The sequence below is a fragment of the Apaloderma vittatum genome, unplaced genomic scaffold, assembly GCF_000703405.1.
Source record: "Apaloderma vittatum isolate BGI_N311 unplaced genomic scaffold, ASM70340v1 scaffold2804, whole genome shotgun sequence".
NCBI lineage: Eukaryota > Metazoa > Chordata > Aves > Trogoniformes > Trogonidae > Apaloderma > Apaloderma vittatum.
Window position 1 is genome coordinate 209761 of NW_009713103.1, and position 20468 is coordinate 230228.

The window sequence follows — 20468 nt, forward strand, 5'->3', positions numbered from 1 at the left end:
AGGAGACAGAATAAGTCAGCTGCAAGTAAAGGCACCAGCCATAGGGCTGCATGGCAGATGGACTGAGGGCAGAGGCAGTGATTGACAACATGCAAGGTCCTGCACCTGGGCTGGGGCAAACTTCAGTTACAGACTGCACGACTGAGAGCAGCCCTGCAGAGAAGGACTTGGACTTGGGGATAATGGTGGAATTAAAATTAAGTATGAGCCAGCAATGCTTGTGTGCTCTCCTGAGACCCCACCTGGAGCACTGCACCCAGCTCTCAGGTCCCCAGTACAAGAAGGTATTGTTAGAGCAAGTCTAGAGGAGGACCACAAAAAATCATCAGAGCACTCTAATATCTCTCCATGTTGCTCAGTCTAGAGAAGGCTCTGGGGAGACCTTACTGAGGCCTTTCAATATTTAAAGAGGGCTTGTAAGAAAGACAAAGAGAATTTTTACCAGGGCCTCTAGTGACAGAACAAACGGCAATGGCCCTAACCTGAAAAAGGACAAGTTTAGACTGGACATGAGGAAGAAATTATTTATGATGAGGGTGGTGAGATGCTGTAACAGGTTGCCCAGTGAAGCTGTGGATGGCCCCTCAGGGCCAAACTGGATGGGACTTTTGAGCAGACCAGTCTAGTGAAAAATGTTCCTGCCCGTGGCACAGGTGTTGGACTAGATGATCTTTGAAGCTGCCTTCCAACTCAAACCATTCTGTGATTCTACATCTATTTTAGCTTCCCAGTTTGGGCCAAGTCAGGAAGAAGGTGACATCTCTGTATTGCTATCGCTCCTCTGGCTCAGGGAGAGCTATGTTAGGTAACAGTTCTAAACACACTGTAGATTCTGTGGATGTCTATTTGATTGCATGTAATGAAACTTCTATTTCAGTTTGCTCTCGATGTAAAACCAGAAAGTAAAGATTTTTTACATAACACTAACCCCCCAAAAAGAGCTATCCTGTTGTATCTTAGACAAACAGTTTGTCAAAGGAGAGGTACATCACTCAGGATTTCTCAATGATTGGTCTTGCAGGTTAAAATTCTGATCATCTTTAAAAAGGACATGTTCTCCTTCTTTTAAATTCTATCACTTCTTAGAAAATTCTCCCTGACTTGTGGTCCATATTATGGTGTATTGTTCAAAATTAGTTCTGCAAAAGCACATGGGAAGATATTCAGCATACAAGTAAGTTAGCAAAGAAAAATATTTAGCAAGACCTGTTAATTTTGCAACAGCATGTATCTCTACCATGTTAAGCTTTCTTAACAAGTTACTGAAAGAAACCATTTGGCCTCTTAGCTAAAATCCTGATAAGCATATCAAACAACTTAATATAGCACTAGTCAAAATTTTCAAAGTCATCAAACTTACTTACCATTGCCATACGAAAATGCACGAACAGAACGACCATCATAGCCAGAATGTCCACTGTGGAAAATAACATACAGGTGAAAAATCCAGTTTTACCAAAGCTACCTACACCAATATATACTTCTAATATTATCCACCAGAGTTCTTACCATCATATAGACTAAAAGTGTTTGTTTTAAATGAATTTAAGTTCCCTATTTTAAGCACTACTAATTAAGAAACTTGTCTATCAACACAAGTATGTACATTCCATGTTTACTAGAGGAGATGAAAATAGCATTCTCTCTTCTTAAAATTTTTAAAAAAAATATCCATATTATCAAGGCTGTTCTTTTGTATTTTCAACGAATTTTCTATTTCAAGTGTTTCTCGTACCATGTTTGCTTCTGCACAGATACTGAGCTTATCTCCAATTGTCTGCAAGTGCTTCATTCATGAATGAAACCATTCTCATTCTTTCTGGTAAAAAGTAGATAACGTGAGCATATCTGAGAACAGGTGGACTTCAAATGTGTAGTTCTATAAATAAACTATTAAATCAGCTGCACATTTGCTAGGCTGACTTCTTTCAGTGGTGGCCAACTCAAGTAGGTAAAATCCAGGAAAGTTAAAAAAGATTGTATGTGCACAGGACATAATTCAACATGCATAATCCTTTCATGACTTTTAGCACTTCCTTCATAACTTGAATGAATTATCTCTGCAGTACTGATGGCACTTTAATATTCTGGGTTAGCTTAGTTTAAAAACAAAAGACAAACCAATGATAACAAAAGGCCAATGCAACATTTTAACATTTCAAAGTATGAGATTTAGTATGTAGGCTCCAGAATAAACTCTTTTCACATCATATTTTAGGAACTATATAAATATTCACTGCAAGTAAACGCAACGACTGCTGCTTAACCGTCACAAGCAGCACTCACAGCAGCTGCAAGTATGGAATAATCAATTTATTTTCATGCACATCAAACACACCCAGTCAGGGTTTTTTTCTGAATTAAATCAGATGAAGATTTTCTCAAGATGTTTACCATCATCACCTATATGTTAAGAGAATGTTCGGTTTCAACAGAACAAATGTATACACCTTCCTTCAATGAAAGCCAAAGGACTGAAAGGCAAGAGGCTTGCACCACCTTCTTAAGTGAGATTTGTATATGACCTCGTTTAGGCCTCTAGCAAAATACAAATACTTTTCAAGGACTGTGCTCGCCAATTCTTTTTTACTCCATTTGCATATATATATATGAAAATATATGTAGGCATATACACATATACAAAAAAGGTATTGAAAAAACACTGCTAGGCCTATTAAAGTTAAACACTTAGAACAAACACAGTAGAAATATAAATTTGGATGCCATAGAACTCTGGCATTTCCTAGTTTATGAGGGCTTGAATCTGTGATCAAATTGTTTATTTGCTTTTAGAGAAAAGAATACAGTAGCTGACAATTATATATGGTTCACCTAAATAAGCCTTCAGACTACTGAAGAATACTTTAACCATGATTAACCTGACTTTGTTCGTAAGTCTTGGCATTAATATAGTATCATAACTCAACTAGTAAGAGGTCAAGTAACCCACTCGAAAGAATATTGTCAGACAGGTGAGGCTCGTTAACATTTCTGTAAAAATACTGTAAAAATCTGAAACTATCTCCTCACTCCCAGAGGAAGTCCATAAAACACTGGGTAGCATAAGAGTCTTTATCAATTTATTTCACCCACAGAATACTGATATATTGCTTTATAATATTCCAAACAGATAATCACCTTTCTATTGTGGGTATGAGGGAAGGTGGAGGACCGCCAGGTGGTGGTGGAAAGCCTGTAGAAATAAATTAGGTGAGGGGGGGAAAAAGAAAAAGAAAAAAAAAAAAAATCACATAAAAGAACTAGGCTAAGCATATAATGGCACACAAATTTCAGAGAATATAATGCACAAATTGCTTCTCACTGCGTAAATGGGTTTTATTTTGCAAGAGTGAGAACTATTTTCCAGCTTAACAAAGGTAGAGTTCAAAAATCAAATCAAATACCTTATTCTCAAGAATACAATAATTTAGAAGCATAGCAAAACGTCTGAGTATCCAGCAATACTTAATAAAAACCAACCATGACTATTTTCTGCATAGCTGGGAAAAAAAACCAAACAAAACAACAAACAATAATGAAAAGAAAAGAAGGGAGCACATGTCAAAGAAACTGTCTGATTAGGTCCAATAGTCAACAGCAGTTTCATACATTTTCTTTTCTACCTGGTATCAAAATAGCTGTCACTACATCTATACATACAGTTTTGTATTTATGAACTTTTATCTACATAACTATAAGGAAACTGATAATTTGCAGATCAGTTAAGTTTTCATTTCTTAAATAAATGTGGAAAAAATTCTAAGCAAGCTTACCTGGTGGTGGTACTGTTATCGGTATACCTAAAAAACCAGCAAACAATGTTTCAGCTATAGTAATATTTTATGTTTATCATCTGTAGATCTAAAATCAGATTGAGCTATCACAACATACATGAGCCAGATGAATGACAATCCTCAGATCAAGATCTCACATTAACATCAAGTGTTAAGATTTTATGCAAGCCTTGTGAAATCTGGCTTTTTATTTAAATTCATATTCTCCAGGATCTTATTTGAGACAAAACTAATGAAGGATTATTCTTGGTCAAGATTAGATTTAAATCCATAACTCTTAATTGTTTACTATCCAGAAGGAAGGCAACAGCCCATAGAATATATATGCTTTATTTTATATTCCATAGTTGGATGAAAGGAAAGGCAGCTGGCCCCTGACCTTTAATAGCTTAGTATAGGAAACAGGAGGTCCACATGGACAAAATATTCCAGTAACAGTAAGCATTACAGACTTTTCAGTCAATGCCATGCCACGCTGCAATTAATCATTCAGTTGCTACTTGGAGGGAAAAAAAAAAAATCGCTCCATACTCTATTTATTCTTGTAAATATCTGAGGAAGGAGCACCCCTCAATATGAACACATGCAGAACCTGTTGTAACTTTTCTGGTTTTCAGATCTAGCTTAGCTGTTACAACCTAACTAAAAGCTGAGACGTTGTTCCCAACCAAATTAGCTGGTCTAATGAAATACACTGTCTCAACTTATAAACCTATCTTACTTGATTACAAAAAGCAATGATTACAAGGTAAAAATAATTCATACACTTTAAAGGACATAGTTTTCTAATACTTTGCAAAGAACTGGCTTCAACTGAACACAAAAACACTATTACAGTGGGCTAAACCAGAGAAAATAAACTACTTTACCAAGCATAAAGCTCTTTCAGTTATGAGCAATTCTGCTTCCATTAAAAAAAATACTTTCAGTCTGACAATTTACTGCAAGATTTGGGGGAGTGGGGAGGAGGGGGACAGAGAGAACAGAATGCTTTGCCAAGCGCTTTTGTCAGTTTTGTCATAACTACATAAACATCCAGACAGAGCAGCGGCTAGACACAGTTAAATTAAAACTCATTTCATTCAAGTTCCAGACTTCATCGTTCAGAGAATATCCTAGATATACTGATCACTGCATGATTAATTTTATGTATATATCATTAGCTCAACATTAGAACTAAAACACTACTCTATGGAAGCAAGATTTAACTACATCTACAGATTACACTGTCTAGAAATGCCAACTGCTTCCAAATTGCCCTGGCAGGACAACAAACTGCCCTGGCAGAAGGACAGAATGAAGGAATATGTAAACTGAAGAAGAGTAATCACTATCAGTGTTCACTAATTACTGGTGATTTCACTGTCATGAATTCTTACCAGCATTAATCCTACAGGACTAAACAAACTGTGAAACGAAACTGAGGCTGCTGTCCAATCCTGAAGATTTAAAATCTAATTTCTCAGGCATAATGAACATCAGGAGACTGGGAACCACAAAAGCCAAATTTCTAAACTGCATAAGCCAGTTTCTCTTCTCCAGCACACAAGCATTCTGACGTGCACTATCATTGTCAAGAACAGTGGAAATCACACCATGAAAAGTTTGACAGTGTAGCATTTAGAAGACCAAACACTCCTAATGAGTATTTCTGAAAGAAAGGGAAGACTGGGAACTCAAACTTTTATGTCTAATGGCTAATTAGATTCTTCATGAGCCCACAACATAGAAAATATATCTTCAAAAATATTAAAAAATACCTCAACAGCAATGTTAAGAATATAAGCTAGAAAAATATCAGAAATTCTCTCAACTTGATTAATTTATTAGCTCTGTTTTATGCTTAAAATAATTTCAATTGCCACACTAAAAAAACCATATATTGTTAGCGCTGAACATGGCTCTTAGCACTACGCATAGAATTTCCTGGAAAGCCATCAGCCAATACTCTTTACAAAAAGGAAGAAATTCTGATCAAACAATTCCTCAGAATTTTATCTTGTGCAGAAATACAAACAAAAACCTTATTACAAGATTAAAAGCTAAGTAAAAATTTTCACTTGAGAGGCATTCAAATAAAATTAAGACTGAATGCAATTGATATCCAGAGACCAAATATCCAAACAATTGTAATTAACTGGCTAATGCAGGGTATTCTGCTAAAAAAAAATTTTAAAAATCTCATAGACATTTTTTCCTCAAAAAGCTTCAAAAACATTTAAAAACTCAAGTTTAATAATTACAGCATTTCAAGACAGAAGCTAATTTACTTGATGGTATCATAATGGAAGAAACATTCTCCTACATTACAACTTAGCAAGTATCACTACAGAAAGATCTAAACAAAGGTTTTTTCTCATCTTCTTCACCAACACACAAATGCGACACAAAAGAAGAAACAAAAAAATCATCAATTCCAGTTAATGGAAAACTAGGAATCTCTTAACCTTCACCTTCTCCTTCTACTAACATAGTGGATGAAAATATATTTGAGGCATCTTCAATTACTACTGCTAAGAAAGACTCTGAAATAGAGTTATTTCTTGCAATGTAGGGACTAAACTTGAGTTCCAGTGCAAGAAGGTGACTCAGCATAGATCGTGTCACATCCCTGCCACAAGTTGAACTGCCACAAAGATACACCCAGCCTAAACCTAGATATTTAGACCTGCATGTCAAAAGCAATCAAACTGGCACCAGTGCAGTGTTTTACCTCATGTGCTCAAAATTGCTTTCAGGACATTGTATACCTTTGTATTAGCACAAGGCTAGCATATATTTACCAAAAAAACCCAAGTAAGTTTTACTAAAAGAAAGCAATCTTCACTTGCAGAATATGGAATCAAACATCGTAACATTGCCCCAGCTTAACAACATACTGCAAATTAACTGAACTGTGTAATAGCCCACAGCAATGTAACATAACTCTACTTGTGTAAAAACTTCTTTCGCCAGAGGCGATACCAAGTCCAATTCTCTCTCATTTATCATAGGATAAAAAGTAACACTTAGATTGCTGGGGCTGAGCAGATGTGTATGTACAGTTACTTGCTAAGCCCTGCAATAAGTCTAGGCAGCCAAGCCTCCCGAAGTTATGTAACATAAGTTCAGTATTTCAGAGCAATTTTTTTTAGTATCAAAAATACATGTCATATTTTAACTACACTCTTAACCCAAAACACACAAACCAGTTTTTAAAGCCTGTTAAACAGAAGCATTCACGTTCTTCTTTAGATTTAAATTAGTCCAACATAGCAATAAACCAAGCAAACAAAAAACCACAGATTTTTTGGCGCAGCCAGCGATCTCCTAAGAATATTTGAGAATTTTCTGCATTTGGCCCTTTGAATCGTTCCAGAACTCGCTCCTCAAAAAAATATTTGAAGCACAAGAGTGAATGAATTCAGAACAAGAGATCTAACTTCAAAGCAAGATCCTTTTTCAAAGGGGCTTTTGGAGGATGTTTTATATTTGGAATGCTTAAATTTTCTGGCAAGTAGTCCTGGTTTAATATTGGGTAAGAGTAGGGCTTTTTTTCCCCCCTCCTCCACTGAACCTAGGAGGGATGGCAGATTCTATTTTAGGAACTGCTTTGAAGATAAAGACCTGGCAACAGCACAATTAAAACACAGGCCTGAAGAAACCAAATCCACAGCTCTTAATCGTTATTTTCAAATCTACTCGAAGCACGGAAGGATGTTGAGGGAGACCTTCTGAATAAGTGTATGTCATAAACCTGTCTGTAAACCTCAAGGCTAAAGCCAAAACTGCTTGCTAAACCTGTAACACGTGGATTTCTTTCACTCTTAAAAGCTCAGCCAGGTAAGGGGTTTCCTAAGAACAGTCCAGTACACCTATATGACATCTCTGCACCAAGTGCAATTGAGGTGGGTGTCAGAGGGTGTTCCTATCATGTTTTTTATAATAACACACAACTTAGATTATCTTTTCTGTACCGTGATTACAATTAAAATGATTGCCTTCTATAAACTCACTATGCATTACCTATACTATTTTATCGGAAAGGTTTTATAGCAGCTTAAAACCATGGTTAGTTAGCATTAGCATCACATTCCTCTCCTTTCTGCCCCCCCCCGCAGTAAGGAAACATCACACAACTGCCAGAGCAACCAAATTTAACAATCAGAAGAAGTTCTCAAAAAGCTTTGATTCCTCTAAGATTCACAGACACGGGACACTGGATAAAAATACCAGGTGCCAATAAGACCTCTGACTCATAGAAAGGATACGGCATAAACACAACTCTTGGTCAGATTTTTGGGAATTCATACACACTAGGAGGGGAAAGGGGAGTGTTAAAGCTTCTGTTGCTGTTTGACTTCAGACACTGGAGAACCCAACTTCTGACACAAATTCACAGTGTGGCATACCTTTAGCTCAAAAGTCTGTAGAATGATTTGTTAACATGGATCTCTCAATAGCATTAACAGTAGTTGAATTACAGAAAACAGCTTCTCATTTCAAATATTTTCAAGGACACACGATACAACATTTAGTCTTTAGGCAATTCTTTATTGCTTAGGACCATGCTTACTGAGAAAGTAAACACAAAAATTACCGTTTCTGTCTTGCAGGTATATGTAAGACAGGAGTAGAGCATAAAACTTTGAAATTCTGCACATATAGCTAACTGTGTATGGAATGCACTCTTTAACTCATTATCACCACACATTTGATAATGATGCATCTCTCATTTTTCACATTCTGTGTAGTGCAGGATATTTACCTGGTGGGGGAATCAGAGGTGGAGCAGTACTGACAGTTGGAGGGGGTGGGAGGAAGGGAGGTGGTGGAAGGTGGGTAGGTGGAGCTCCTGGAGGGAAAAATGGAGGTGGCTTGGTAAAATTGTCTACTTCAGGATTAGATCGTTCTGAAAGAACCTGTAAAATATCAAACTATAGTTACAATTGCTATGCCAAAAGGGTAGAAGATAGGTTTCCTCTCCTTCCAGTTACTACAACAGGAAAGTAATACTTATGCACCTAAAGAGCCATATTCAGATGGTTTAAGCTCTATGCGCATCCCTGTGTTCCACGTTCCACACTTGCTAAAGGACCTGAAGGTCCAAGACCAGACCGTAGGGAATAATAAAACATTAGATTTGAGAGGGAACATAAGCCATGTGAATATGGCCCAAAATGCCATCTTAAATTTATATATAAAGGAAAGTATTTTAAAAATCAACACAAAAAAGCGGGAAAAAACCCAAAGACTCTAAGTTAATGAAACACTGTGAGATGAGCTGAAAAACACATGGTAGTGTTTTCAATATAGGCTCTGCAATCCATTACCATTTTCACTATTTAACCTCAACCTAAGTAAGCTGTCACAAAAATGCAGCTGGGGCACCAAGCAACCTTGATTCTGCTCCACAGGTAAGTCAGGAGAGCAAAAGTGTAGCCAATCTTAATGCATTTAGTTATTTTCTTAAGATAATCCAAGCTCAGAAAGACTAAAATCATAAAGACTAATCTTACAATTTATGGTAAAATAATATCATATAATTTTTAAAAGTACTATCAACTATTCCTTCATAATTTATTTTTAAAAGACTGTATTTCTCAAATGCATATGAAAAGCTTTTCACTTTTGGCACTAATGTCTGTCAGGAACAGAGGAGACATAGACAGTAAATTTAAATCTTTGTCACTTAAATGAAACACTATTGCATACAGATCTAGCAGAGTCAATGCTGCCTCCTGGATTGCAAGTCTGCAATATTGCTCATTTGTTTTCAGTAGGGAGTATACCAAAACATCTCTCTTTTGAAAAATATCAAATATTTCATCTTAATATATTTAAATGAGCTGCCACAACTTTCTTCCTGAACTTAAAGCTACTTCTGTTTCATTCATTTGTACACACCGAAATGTTTTAATCAGAAGCTATGAGGAAAACAAAAAAAAGTCTTTCAGTCAAAGATAGCATGCAAATCTGCAGTATAAAACCTGTATGTTGCTGTTTTCATTAGCACGCCGTCGTCCTTCCACCCTGCTGATGGTGATGGTCTGTCCAATCACATCTATCGTGCCAGGTAATCGCCTGCAACACAGGAAAAATCACAATCAACAAGCAGAATTAGAAAAGGGAAAGAAAAATAAAAGAGAAAGAAACTCTTACGGACTTCTCCTGTATAACACATAAAGGACCGTTTCTGAATTTCAGATGTGATAAAACTGCAGAACTATGCAAGTATTTAAAACTAAACAACGCAGCAATAAAGACTCCTGTAGGACAAAGGCTGATTATCCATATTCTCCCTTCCATCCCCTACAAGATCATAAATCTACACTTCCGTAACTGGTAAAAGACAAAAAAAACACACCAAAAAAATTACAGAGATCACAAAAAACTTCAGTACGAAAAAATACATTAAAAAGAACTTCTACAAAAATGTAAATTGAAATAGTTGTAAGCCAATCATTGGAAAAAAAATTTAAACTGCAAGAAACTATACTGGAGAATTCCATGGAAGATCAAATAAAAGTAAGTTAGGAAGCAGAAATAAACACAAGCCAAGCCTACCACACGTATGATCACAGCACATATTGAACAAAACCAGCCACCACTTCTCTTATCTTGGAATATACAGCCCTAGTTTCAAACAGAAAGTATATGGAACTAGTAGACACTGACTCTTATATTAAACCTTGCATGAAACTCAAAGGAATCTCAGCCCAGCCATTCACGCTTCTGTTCCTCAGTTTTCCAAACGCGAAAGGCCTCTCTGCAACATTCGCACAGCTAAGCACTGCCTCCACCTTCTTGAAAGAAACTGGCAACAGCAGCAGAGGCCCTGTCTCAGTCTCCCTTACAGTCTAATTAGGCAACAGATCATAAAGGAAAGAAGCAGTTAATAATAGATTTTTTTAAAACTACAAGAAGAGTGACATGCATGCACACATTCTTTTCCTCTAAGTTTCTGCCCGTCAAAAATTTAAGGAATTCCCATGCAATTCTGTTAAACAGGCATTGACTAACTTGCACTATCTCTGTTGGACACACTTCTACTTTTGATCTCCAGCAATGAGATCTGTTTCAGTTACTTTTTTTGCCTGAAAATTTTATGTGGTGCCTGACAGTCCTTGTGTTGACAAAAAATAATAAAAAATAAAATATCCCTGTTCCCCGGCAGTTCAGTACTCATCGTATCTGTTTCATCTCTTCTCAACTGTCTCTTTCCCAAGGTGAACTACTCCACCTCTCTCCTCATACAGAAACGACTCTAACTTTCATTATTTACTTTATCCTTCTGTGGATCCTTCCTACCTCTACTATATCTTCTCTTGTCTGCCACAAACAGAACCACAGGTTTAGGTCTCCATGCATCACAGCTTTATGTACCACCACAATGACCTTTCCCAGTTTGTTCCCCACTGCTAACGATGACTCCCATTCCATTTCCTTAATTTGGGCGAACACTGTGGCTTCCCCACATTTTAGGAAGCAGCAACGGTAACTCCAAGACCTCTTTCTCAACACGTATGATTATTAATAGTTAATTATTAACTTGAAGGAGTGCATCTTATTAAGAAAAAAGTAATCTAGATTTAAAATTTTCAGTGATTTCAGTTCACTACAAACAAATCATTCCAGTCCACACTGCAGTTAATGTCTGACTTCTACATGCAAATGTATCTCCCTTCTATGTCTCAACCAGTCAATCTCTTAAGCTTATGCCTGTTAGATTTAAGTTGTTCCTACTATAAAGTACCCCTATACATATTCATAGTCTGTTGAGAGGTATCTTTAAGTCCCCAAAACCATCTGATATTGTGGCCTCACAGCTGTCAATGGCAACTTTTTAACTTTTTAAAGCAGACTAAAAATGCTACTCTAAGGATGAAGACACAGGGCCATTTCATTGGATACAAACACTAAAATAATCAATCTCTCAAAATCTTCAATAAATCAAGCACATGGGAAATTACTGAAAATAAAGATGGGAATTTACTAACAATAAATAAAGACTTCAGGTGCCAGACTAGAAAGTAATACGACAAGGATATGAATGTCATCTATTAAAACTAAAACCTGGTATTTCTAACAATAGGGAACTGCTATTTTAAAGAGAGGAAGAATCTAAGGTATAGTGAACTTTCCTGTTTCTAGACCCACACCGAAGGAAACCTCGAAACCCAGTTTTATATATAATTTATAATTCTATTATTCTTATACAGATTAAACAAAACACACTTGCTTTGCAGACCGCGGTTAACTTAGAGAAGAAGTTAGAAAGCATGATTTACTTAGATCAATTCCACTAGAAACGAGGTATAAAATTACACTGCTAATGCATGAGAAAAACTAAGGAACATCTGCGTCACACCTATAAGGAAAACCAGAGTAGAGAAAACTGACAATATATACCAACAGCATGATACAGAACAAAATAAAAGAAAGATTGGGAATAAAAACACTTTTGGAATATTTTAGAAAATAAATCCATAGAAAGGAAAAAACAAAACCCCCAAAACTTCTAGTTTTAGAAGACAAGTTCTTGCATTTTTTGCCTCTAGTGGACTACTAACCTCAACAGTGCAACTATCAGGGAGAACAGCTGGAAGTTAGAATTACAGGCTTCAAGTTCTGCTGGACTGATAGCTCAAGTGCTCAAATACCCTAGACTTCAATGCTGCTAAAAGGGACACAGAAGACACCAGAGTGTGAAAGATCAGTCTGGTCTCCCAGGGATAATCTAAAGTCCTTGGCAAACTACATACTGAGAACAATTCAAATGCCTGTGCTTTGAGCTTTTCAGTATCAAGAGTTTGGAGCTTCCTCCTAGATTTTAAAGCTCATTAAACACAACATCTTGGAGTTCAAAAAAAAAGGTCAAATGGTACAAGAGTCTGAGAAACACATCTGCAAACTAATATGGTACATACTACATGGCAGCCAAGGATAATACAAGTTTAAGAAATTCTCTGATCTTCTGACATATCATGCTAAAAACCAGATTGTTTCACAGTGTAAATCCTGAAATAATCAACACCTGCTTTCCTAATCCTGCCCAGTGGTCTTGCACAATATTCCAGCACTGCCTCACTTCCTCACTTTGGATTATTTTCAGTAACCAAACTGGAAACATAGGTATTAGAAAACAATCACTATTTCACTAAAAAAGAAAAAAGTGAATTTTTGTAAAACAACAAAACTTTATCTCAGTCTTCCCTGACAGCTCATTTGGTTTCAGAGTTTTAAGACACTAGTTCTCCTCCATCGCTGGTATCTTAACTATCTGGAAAACTCATCTTATGTAGCTTTAGTCCTCGTGTATGATGGATGACTCTCTTCTACGGCAAGAAGCCCCTCCTCAGGTGATCCCCTGCTTAGTTTGCTCCACTGCTTTACAGAGCTTCCACTCAGGAGTGATATATTTCAAGTTATGACTCTTGCTCTCTTGCACTGTTAGCACACTGCCAGCAGCTCTTTGAATCAGCACTGAAAACACAGGCAATGGACACCAGTCCAAGAGTACTGAGCATTAAAGTAAAACATACATCAACCATGCTACAAAAATACCAGTTTTCACTTGGAAAGCAGACCAAATACAACAGTGCATTATCAAAGGAAGTAAATCTGGAATGCCAGTTGGTTCCTAGACATCAACTTCGCTGAAATCAACAGAGCTTTCACTTAATTCTTCTGGAGTCTGAAGAGGACATCGATGCTCACTGAGCTGGTGCTTTATAATTACTTTTTTAATAACGTTTTATAGTGGTATGTCCATTGTTCTCCCTAACAGCTGCCAAAAGACTTAGTTTTTGTAATGATGGATGAGTTCAGGAATTTGCCATCATACCTTGAACTAGTCAAATTCTCTAATTCCAAAACTGCAATAATGATTTCATTAAGTACTCCACTAAAAAAGCTTGAAATTGAACATGAGAAAGCATATGTTCAGTTGCAAATGGAGCAGCAGATGACACCACTGACCAAAACATCATCTTCACAAAGGTAACAGAGGCATCTTGAGTATCCAGAATTTAACAGTTCAGCAGTTTTGTAAAAGGGGTTTGAAGCCTTGGATCTTGATTAAGTCGTAGCAAGCTGGCACACAGGAAAATTTCAAAGACTCCCCAGTCATTAACTAGCTTAGTGATGAGATGTTAAGCAGGCATTACTAGGTTTCTGCCTCAGTACTGCATGCAAAGAAAAGAAAGGGCTTGGTTTGTCCCTTACACCATCAGGGCACCCGGCATACAGATGCATTCCCAATGGATACACCCAAAATATAAAAAGGCAATCCACATGAGCCCACAGCAGAGTTCATAAGAAGTGTAGCCTGAAAGGAACATTCCAGCATCTCAGTGAGTGATTTCACTCTAATTAGGGAATGGCTATTACTCGCACTATAAACACCACCCTCCACAGAGATTTAATTCAGAAAGATATCTCAATCTCGGTTGGCAAGCTGAGTTTATTCAGGTTCTCCAGAGCAAAGAGAAAGTGGGTTAAAAAATTAAAAAAAATAGACAGAACCAATTATGTTCCAAATTCATAGCTTCAGAAACCACTTATCCCCACTATAAGTAACAGAAATAATGAACTGGTTTTCGGACACACAGCAACTTTTCAGAATTCAGAAATAGTCTAACTACTGCATACTTATAGTCTAGTCTAAGAATTACAGTACACTTTATTTATCATGTTCTTGTGTTCCCTTTTGTCTTGTGCTTCATGCTTTATTTTCCCTTCTCTTGAGGACAGCCTCAACTTTGTAACACTCACTTACCGCTAACTACAAAGCAAACAAATGTAATACAGAAATCACCGACAGATGAAATAGACATTTTTTCAAAATAATATCTGAGTTTTCATCATTTGATCTCCCAAGGCTAGCGCATTAAACAAAAGAAACCTGTATTTTTTCATAGTAATGACACATCACAAATCCATTTGCTATAAAAATTCTGTTTACATTAAGGGCCAAGCACAGCAAAAGCTGATAAACAGCCCACTACATTGACAGGCTAATATATCTGAAAGCAAAATGTAATCCATTTTCTGTAAAAATTCTTTTTGCAGACAGGCCCAAGGACAGACAAAGCTGATAAACAGCTCATCACACTGACAGGCTAATTTCTCTGAAAGCAAAATTCACTTAGATGCAATGTATTCTTTAGTAATAAACCCCAAAACATAAACGGAGGTCAGAAAACTAAGAGTTTCTGATAGAACTGAGTTTTGTGATGGAGAGCTATTCTAGATGTTACCAGAATGAGAAAATACCACTTTTTGCATCCAGCTTGTGAATGAAACTTTTGTTTATTTCTCTGCCACTAAGGAGATACTATCTTATAGTCCTTGAAAAATTACATAAGGAAAAGCACTGATCTAAAAACCAGTGAGATGTCTAGGACACCTCTGAAACACATCAAATCTTCTTCATACAAAACACTATACTCAAAAGACACTCCTTCAGGTTTTTACCCTAATTGTGACTACGCACACAACAAATGTTTAATTTCCTGTAGAGAACAAACATTTTACTTTACATCATATTGTTTTTATGATGTGTATTTACTAAACCACTTTCCATCAGATTCTGACTCCTCCTTCAGGGTTACACAACACTTTATGCTATTCAACAGCCTTAAATATCACAGAATCAGGACAAGAGATTTAGGTGTCATTTTTAAACAACTAATAGCTCAGCTCTAATTAAGACAGTCATGGTTTAAAAATTCAAGCAAAACTTCTCACACAGACACACTGTATGAACAAGCACCAAATCTGTCTTTGAATTAAACATTTAGGATGCATGTCTAGTGAAACAGTAACTTTTATTTGCTGGTAAGCAATAACTTTGTTTCTATTTTGCAAACTACAACCTTCACTTTGGTAATGAGTAATATTACTGACAGACTTAAGAGATTATTTTTTTGAGAATTTCAACTGCAATCATATGCAAATATCTACTGTACTTAAACTAAAAAAACAAAAGCGGTAGTCACGTAATCATTCTTCTTCTTCTTTACATATAAATGAAGGTTAAAAAAAAGCGCAAAACCTACAATCTGTCCTCAGACTTCCCACTAAAGAGAAACATGTACTGCAATATCTATGTGTAAAAATCTTCCACAAAGTTATGTTGCAGTCCTGACTAGGACTGCAATGTGGAATTAAATGTTCAATTAAATGTGGAATTAAAATGTTAAATTAGGATCATACTCAATTTTTTCCCCCCCTTACTTTAATTAGGATGATCTGTCCCTCCTGTAACTGTTCCTGCCACCTTCTGATGCCTGAAATAGCTTTTCAAAAGGCAGTGCTTGTCTGTGCCTGAGAAGTGCTGCTTTCGGTGAGATAAATTACCTAGGTATTTCTTTTTGGCTCCATCTCTTCTGCTCTTTGACTCACTCTTCTCCTCATACCCAGCTCCTTACCAATCCCCACACTAATGCTGCCACATCCAGCTACATCAGTTCTTCCTCCCTTTCATCAAATCTATCAAAGACTGCTAGAAGCCGAGAGAAGCTTTACCGCTACATGAGAAATGCTTCCAGCAATTTCACAACAAAGCTACTGGAAATGCCTCATGGCATAAAGGCAATTCTTTTAAATTATCAAAGAGTTGGTTTGCTGAAAAATTTCTGCCTACCCAAATTTAACTCTTTCATTAAAGAAAAAAAAGTCCAACCCCATAAAAAAACCGCTTGTTATAAAGAAAGCAGTAACACACGGTTTTATACACAAAAAAATAGTAGCTGCGTTCTGGAGAAATCATTCAGGTATAAGTACACATAACCCATTCAGTTAAGACATATTCAGACTTTTGAGCATACAGTTTCCTTTCAAAATCTCTGCTGACCACTTCGTAAAAAACCATTTTTCTTAACAGAAAAATTTATTTTAAGCAAATGTATCCAAAGGACCAGGTACTAAATAAAGGACTAAATCAATTTTGTTGTCAACAATTTACAATTCCATGTATATAAAACATCACTGGAATGCGTAAGTGATACAGATGGAAATGTACCCCTTCGTTTCCTCTTTATCTATGCAACAGACCAACTTCACTTACTGGCTTCTCATTCCTAAAGATGAATGGGTTTTCCAATCTTTGCTAAAGTAAACTTAGTTCCCAGATAAAACAGTCTTAAGTGACAGGAAAGCTCTGATTAACAACCAATACGCTAACTTTAAACCTTTAGAAATCAGAAAGATGGTCAGTTATGGGATTGCTAAATTCAGGCAGAAAAAAAAAAAAGCATTACATAAAAATATAGTATAAAGACATCTACAGTAACCTTGCTTTATCCTAGCTAAAACATACAACAAAGATTTTACATATGAATCCTATACTATGCACATGTATGACCTTGCTGTATCAAGCTTTCTCACAACAAATTTCATAGAATCACAGGAGTTATGCAATGCATTTTTTCTACAACTTTATGCTTAACTACATTTTAGGACCTTGGTCATTAACTACTTTCTAAAGTACTTTAGGGGTTCCTTGTCCACCAATGAGATGCATAAAGAACAGAAATCCTATAACAAAACCTGTGCTAGGTAAAGATTTGGAATCCTTGCCCTGTTAACAGTACATTCAGTTCTGAGAACTCTGTTACAAGAACATCACACATCAGAAGCAATTCAGAAAAGAAAAGTAAAAAAAAAATAATTACAGCGTTTCTACAAAATTTGGAAGACTTTTACTACTTCTTAGACAAAGAAAAATGGAGGAAAAAAATACTAAAATCTATTGAAAACAGAGCAGTATAACCTGATAGCTCAGAGAAGAATTCAGGCTACCAGAAAGAATACTCTAGAGAGTGGAAAAAAAACCTGCAGGTAAGAATATGAAGCAAATTTTTTCTTCTGCCCAAGAGAAATATATTCAGCTGTTGAACTGACTCTTAAAGGATGGAATTGAGCACTAGTGCCCCTGAGGTACTTACACTAAACTTTAACTGTTGATGACAAAAGCGTACAACCTGCTTTACCTCTCTTGCTATCATTTATAATATGATGGCTTTTAATTTGCACAGAACAAAAAATCGGAACAGGATTACTCGATAACTAAACTAAAGCAGAAGCATGGATTTGTCCTAAGCCAAGTGCCAGCTACCAAAGAGCAGCAGCTTACATAAAAGGGACAGAACTTATTAAAGGGCTGGCAGAAGGAGGGGAAGAAACCCTAGTAAGGAAGTATTTACTCTCATTTCAAAGAAAGTATAGCCAAATATTAGAGAAGGTAAAGCTATGCTGCAGGTAAGAAGTTGAAGCCACAGCTGTCTGATTCCATCCTACTTAAATGAAAAGGTGTGCTAGCTAATACCCATAAAGTATTTTGTTGGCCTACACAAAAAACATGGTGTCATGCATCAACACCTGGATTTTTATAGATGCCTTGTTATTTGGTGATGCTCGTTTTTCTCCCCTTTCTTTCCTGAAGAGCCAAGTGGGGAGCACAACATTCATGTGTAATGGTGACTGAAAGCTAAAAGCAATTCAGATCACTCTTCCCTTTATTTCTACCTATTACAGAAGGACAGTTTGTTTTTTCCTACAAAACCCATGAACTTCAAACACACAGAGCACAGCATAAAAAGTATTTTGGTCTTGAGTTACAACTGTCTAACTGACCTGTTTGCTGGAATTCCTGATTTGAATAAGGCAGGAGGAGACGTGAATTCAGCTTTGGACGACTGCACTGCCAACTCTTTCTCCAAATTTCCAGTTCTGCCCTGCTGTACCTTCAAAATAATGTTTCATCATTAGTTTAACCTCAGGAATGTAGTAGCCCCAACACTCAACACAGCATATAGCCAACAAAAAAAAAGAAAGTCCAACTTGAATCAGATTTTAAAAAAATTGTCACCTTAGCACAGCAAAATTCCATATGTTCTAAGGTTATATTACTTAGGTATCGTGTTTAATATACATAAAAAGCAATGTGCCTACAGTAGATTAGACAATTTTAATATTTACTTTCCAAGCATTTGATTTGGACATGAACAGACCATACTGATTTTCTTGCAGAATTTTCTGCATAAACAAAGTAATATCTTAATTTTTAAAATAAGCAAAGCTTATTAAAAAAATCTTCCTAATCTTAATGACGGATATATCTAACAAGACTGCTACCAAATAACAAACAAGACAAGAAACTGAGTGGATTCTCCACCTGCCTTACTGGACTGTGAGATCCTGTAACCACTTAATTTCCAAGTCATACCAGGAAGTCACCTCATACTCTGGGTCATGCAAACTCTGAGAGATTTTTCATTAGTTTGGACTGAATACTTCGAAAACATAATGCTGTTTCTGAAGCAGTGCAAAATTCCGGAGACACAATATTAAAGCTATCTAAGACCTTTGGTGCAAGTACTTCCAAATATTGTTTGACTTTAGCAGCACATGAAAGAAAAACCATCATGGTATAGCATTAAAACCAAATCTGTAATAGTTCAGATTTAAAAAACACTCCTACTGAGCCAACCATACAGTTACATCACTCTACGTAGCTACTTCCCTCACATGATAACATCGTGTAGGCTGTGATCTTGTGGCTTCTTGCAGGCAAGTGAACTACTAAGCTTTCCAAGAATCCCACTTCTGAACAAAGACAGCTCTTTCCCAAACCCACAAAAAATCCCATTAACAGTTAAGATTTGTTAAAAATTAAATTAAACTTTAGAATCCAAAAATATGAAAAAAAATACTGAATACATACAGAGGTTTGGTATAAGTATTTATCTAAAAAACTCTATATGGCTTCTGTTAAATAATGAATAACTAGAAAACAGAGAAGACAAATTCTTGCCCCATACGGAGGATTAATCCCAACATATCACGTAAACTACATGAGACTTCGAATTTCAGAAGAGTGGAAAAAAGTTAATAAAAACTACTCAGTAACTATACATAAGCTCCTCCTAAAACACATGACAAACTCTTACTTCAGACTCTTAACAACACAATTATTATCTGTACTTTTTTAGCTCTGGATCCTCAGGGAGTCAATATTCCCCTAGAATTCTTCCTCCAGGACAACAGGTCAAGGAAGTTTGAGGTGTAGGCAGCTGCAAATCGTATCTCCCACCACTGCCCACCATTTGCACCATTCCAGAACACTATTGTAATGGTAACGAGGAAGGCAAAAAGCCCAGGGGAGCTTCTGATGTGTTAATGTTAAGATAAAATCAAAATGACTCTAAGTGAGGAAACAACAATATCTGTTTGCAATTGACGCTTCCATCACAAGAGTGTACAGAAGACAGCAACAAACAATTCCAAGTCAGTTTAATGATAGTTTAAGAACAAAAATGAATGCATATTGAAAATTGTCCTGATTTGAGCTAAGGCACAACAAAACCAGGGCAAAAATAAACAAATTAAATAACAGTTGTACTTTAATTTCAACTTTGTTATCAAAATGAAAGAGTAAATGAGAAAACAAGAAGTTCAAGAAAATATTCAATCCTTCAGACAAATGCTGGCACTTTTTTTTCCTCTCTGAAAATCAGCATTTCTGAATGGAAAAATATTATCTATAACTTGATTTATTGTAATCTAACCCCAAAAGGACAACACAAAAATATGGAAGATCGATTTTCACATCTCAAAGTTGCCAAGGATAAGTGCTACAAAACATAGGAAGGGCTACAAGGTCACAGGAAAAATAAACAAGCCATGATC

General features: G+C 36.3%; 1 protein-coding gene across 1 annotated transcript in view; it reads right to left on the reverse strand.

The window, feature by feature from the left end:
* Nucleotides 1-20468, reverse strand: part of FIP1L1 (factor interacting with PAPOLA and CPSF1) — a gene marked incomplete at its 5' end in the record, with an annotated part of 42425 nt that overhangs the window by 11290 nt on the left and 10667 nt on the right. Inside the window, 6 exons of the mRNA XM_009868235.1 lie at nt 1365-1417; nt 3139-3193; nt 3774-3800; nt 8542-8695; nt 9764-9857; nt 18414-18523. Coding sequence (XP_009866537.1) covers nt 1365-1417; nt 3139-3193; nt 3774-3800; nt 8542-8695; nt 9764-9857; nt 18414-18523 — 493 coding nt within the window. The remainder of the gene's footprint in view (nt 1-1364; nt 1418-3138; nt 3194-3773; nt 3801-8541; nt 8696-9763; nt 9858-18413; nt 18524-20468) is intronic.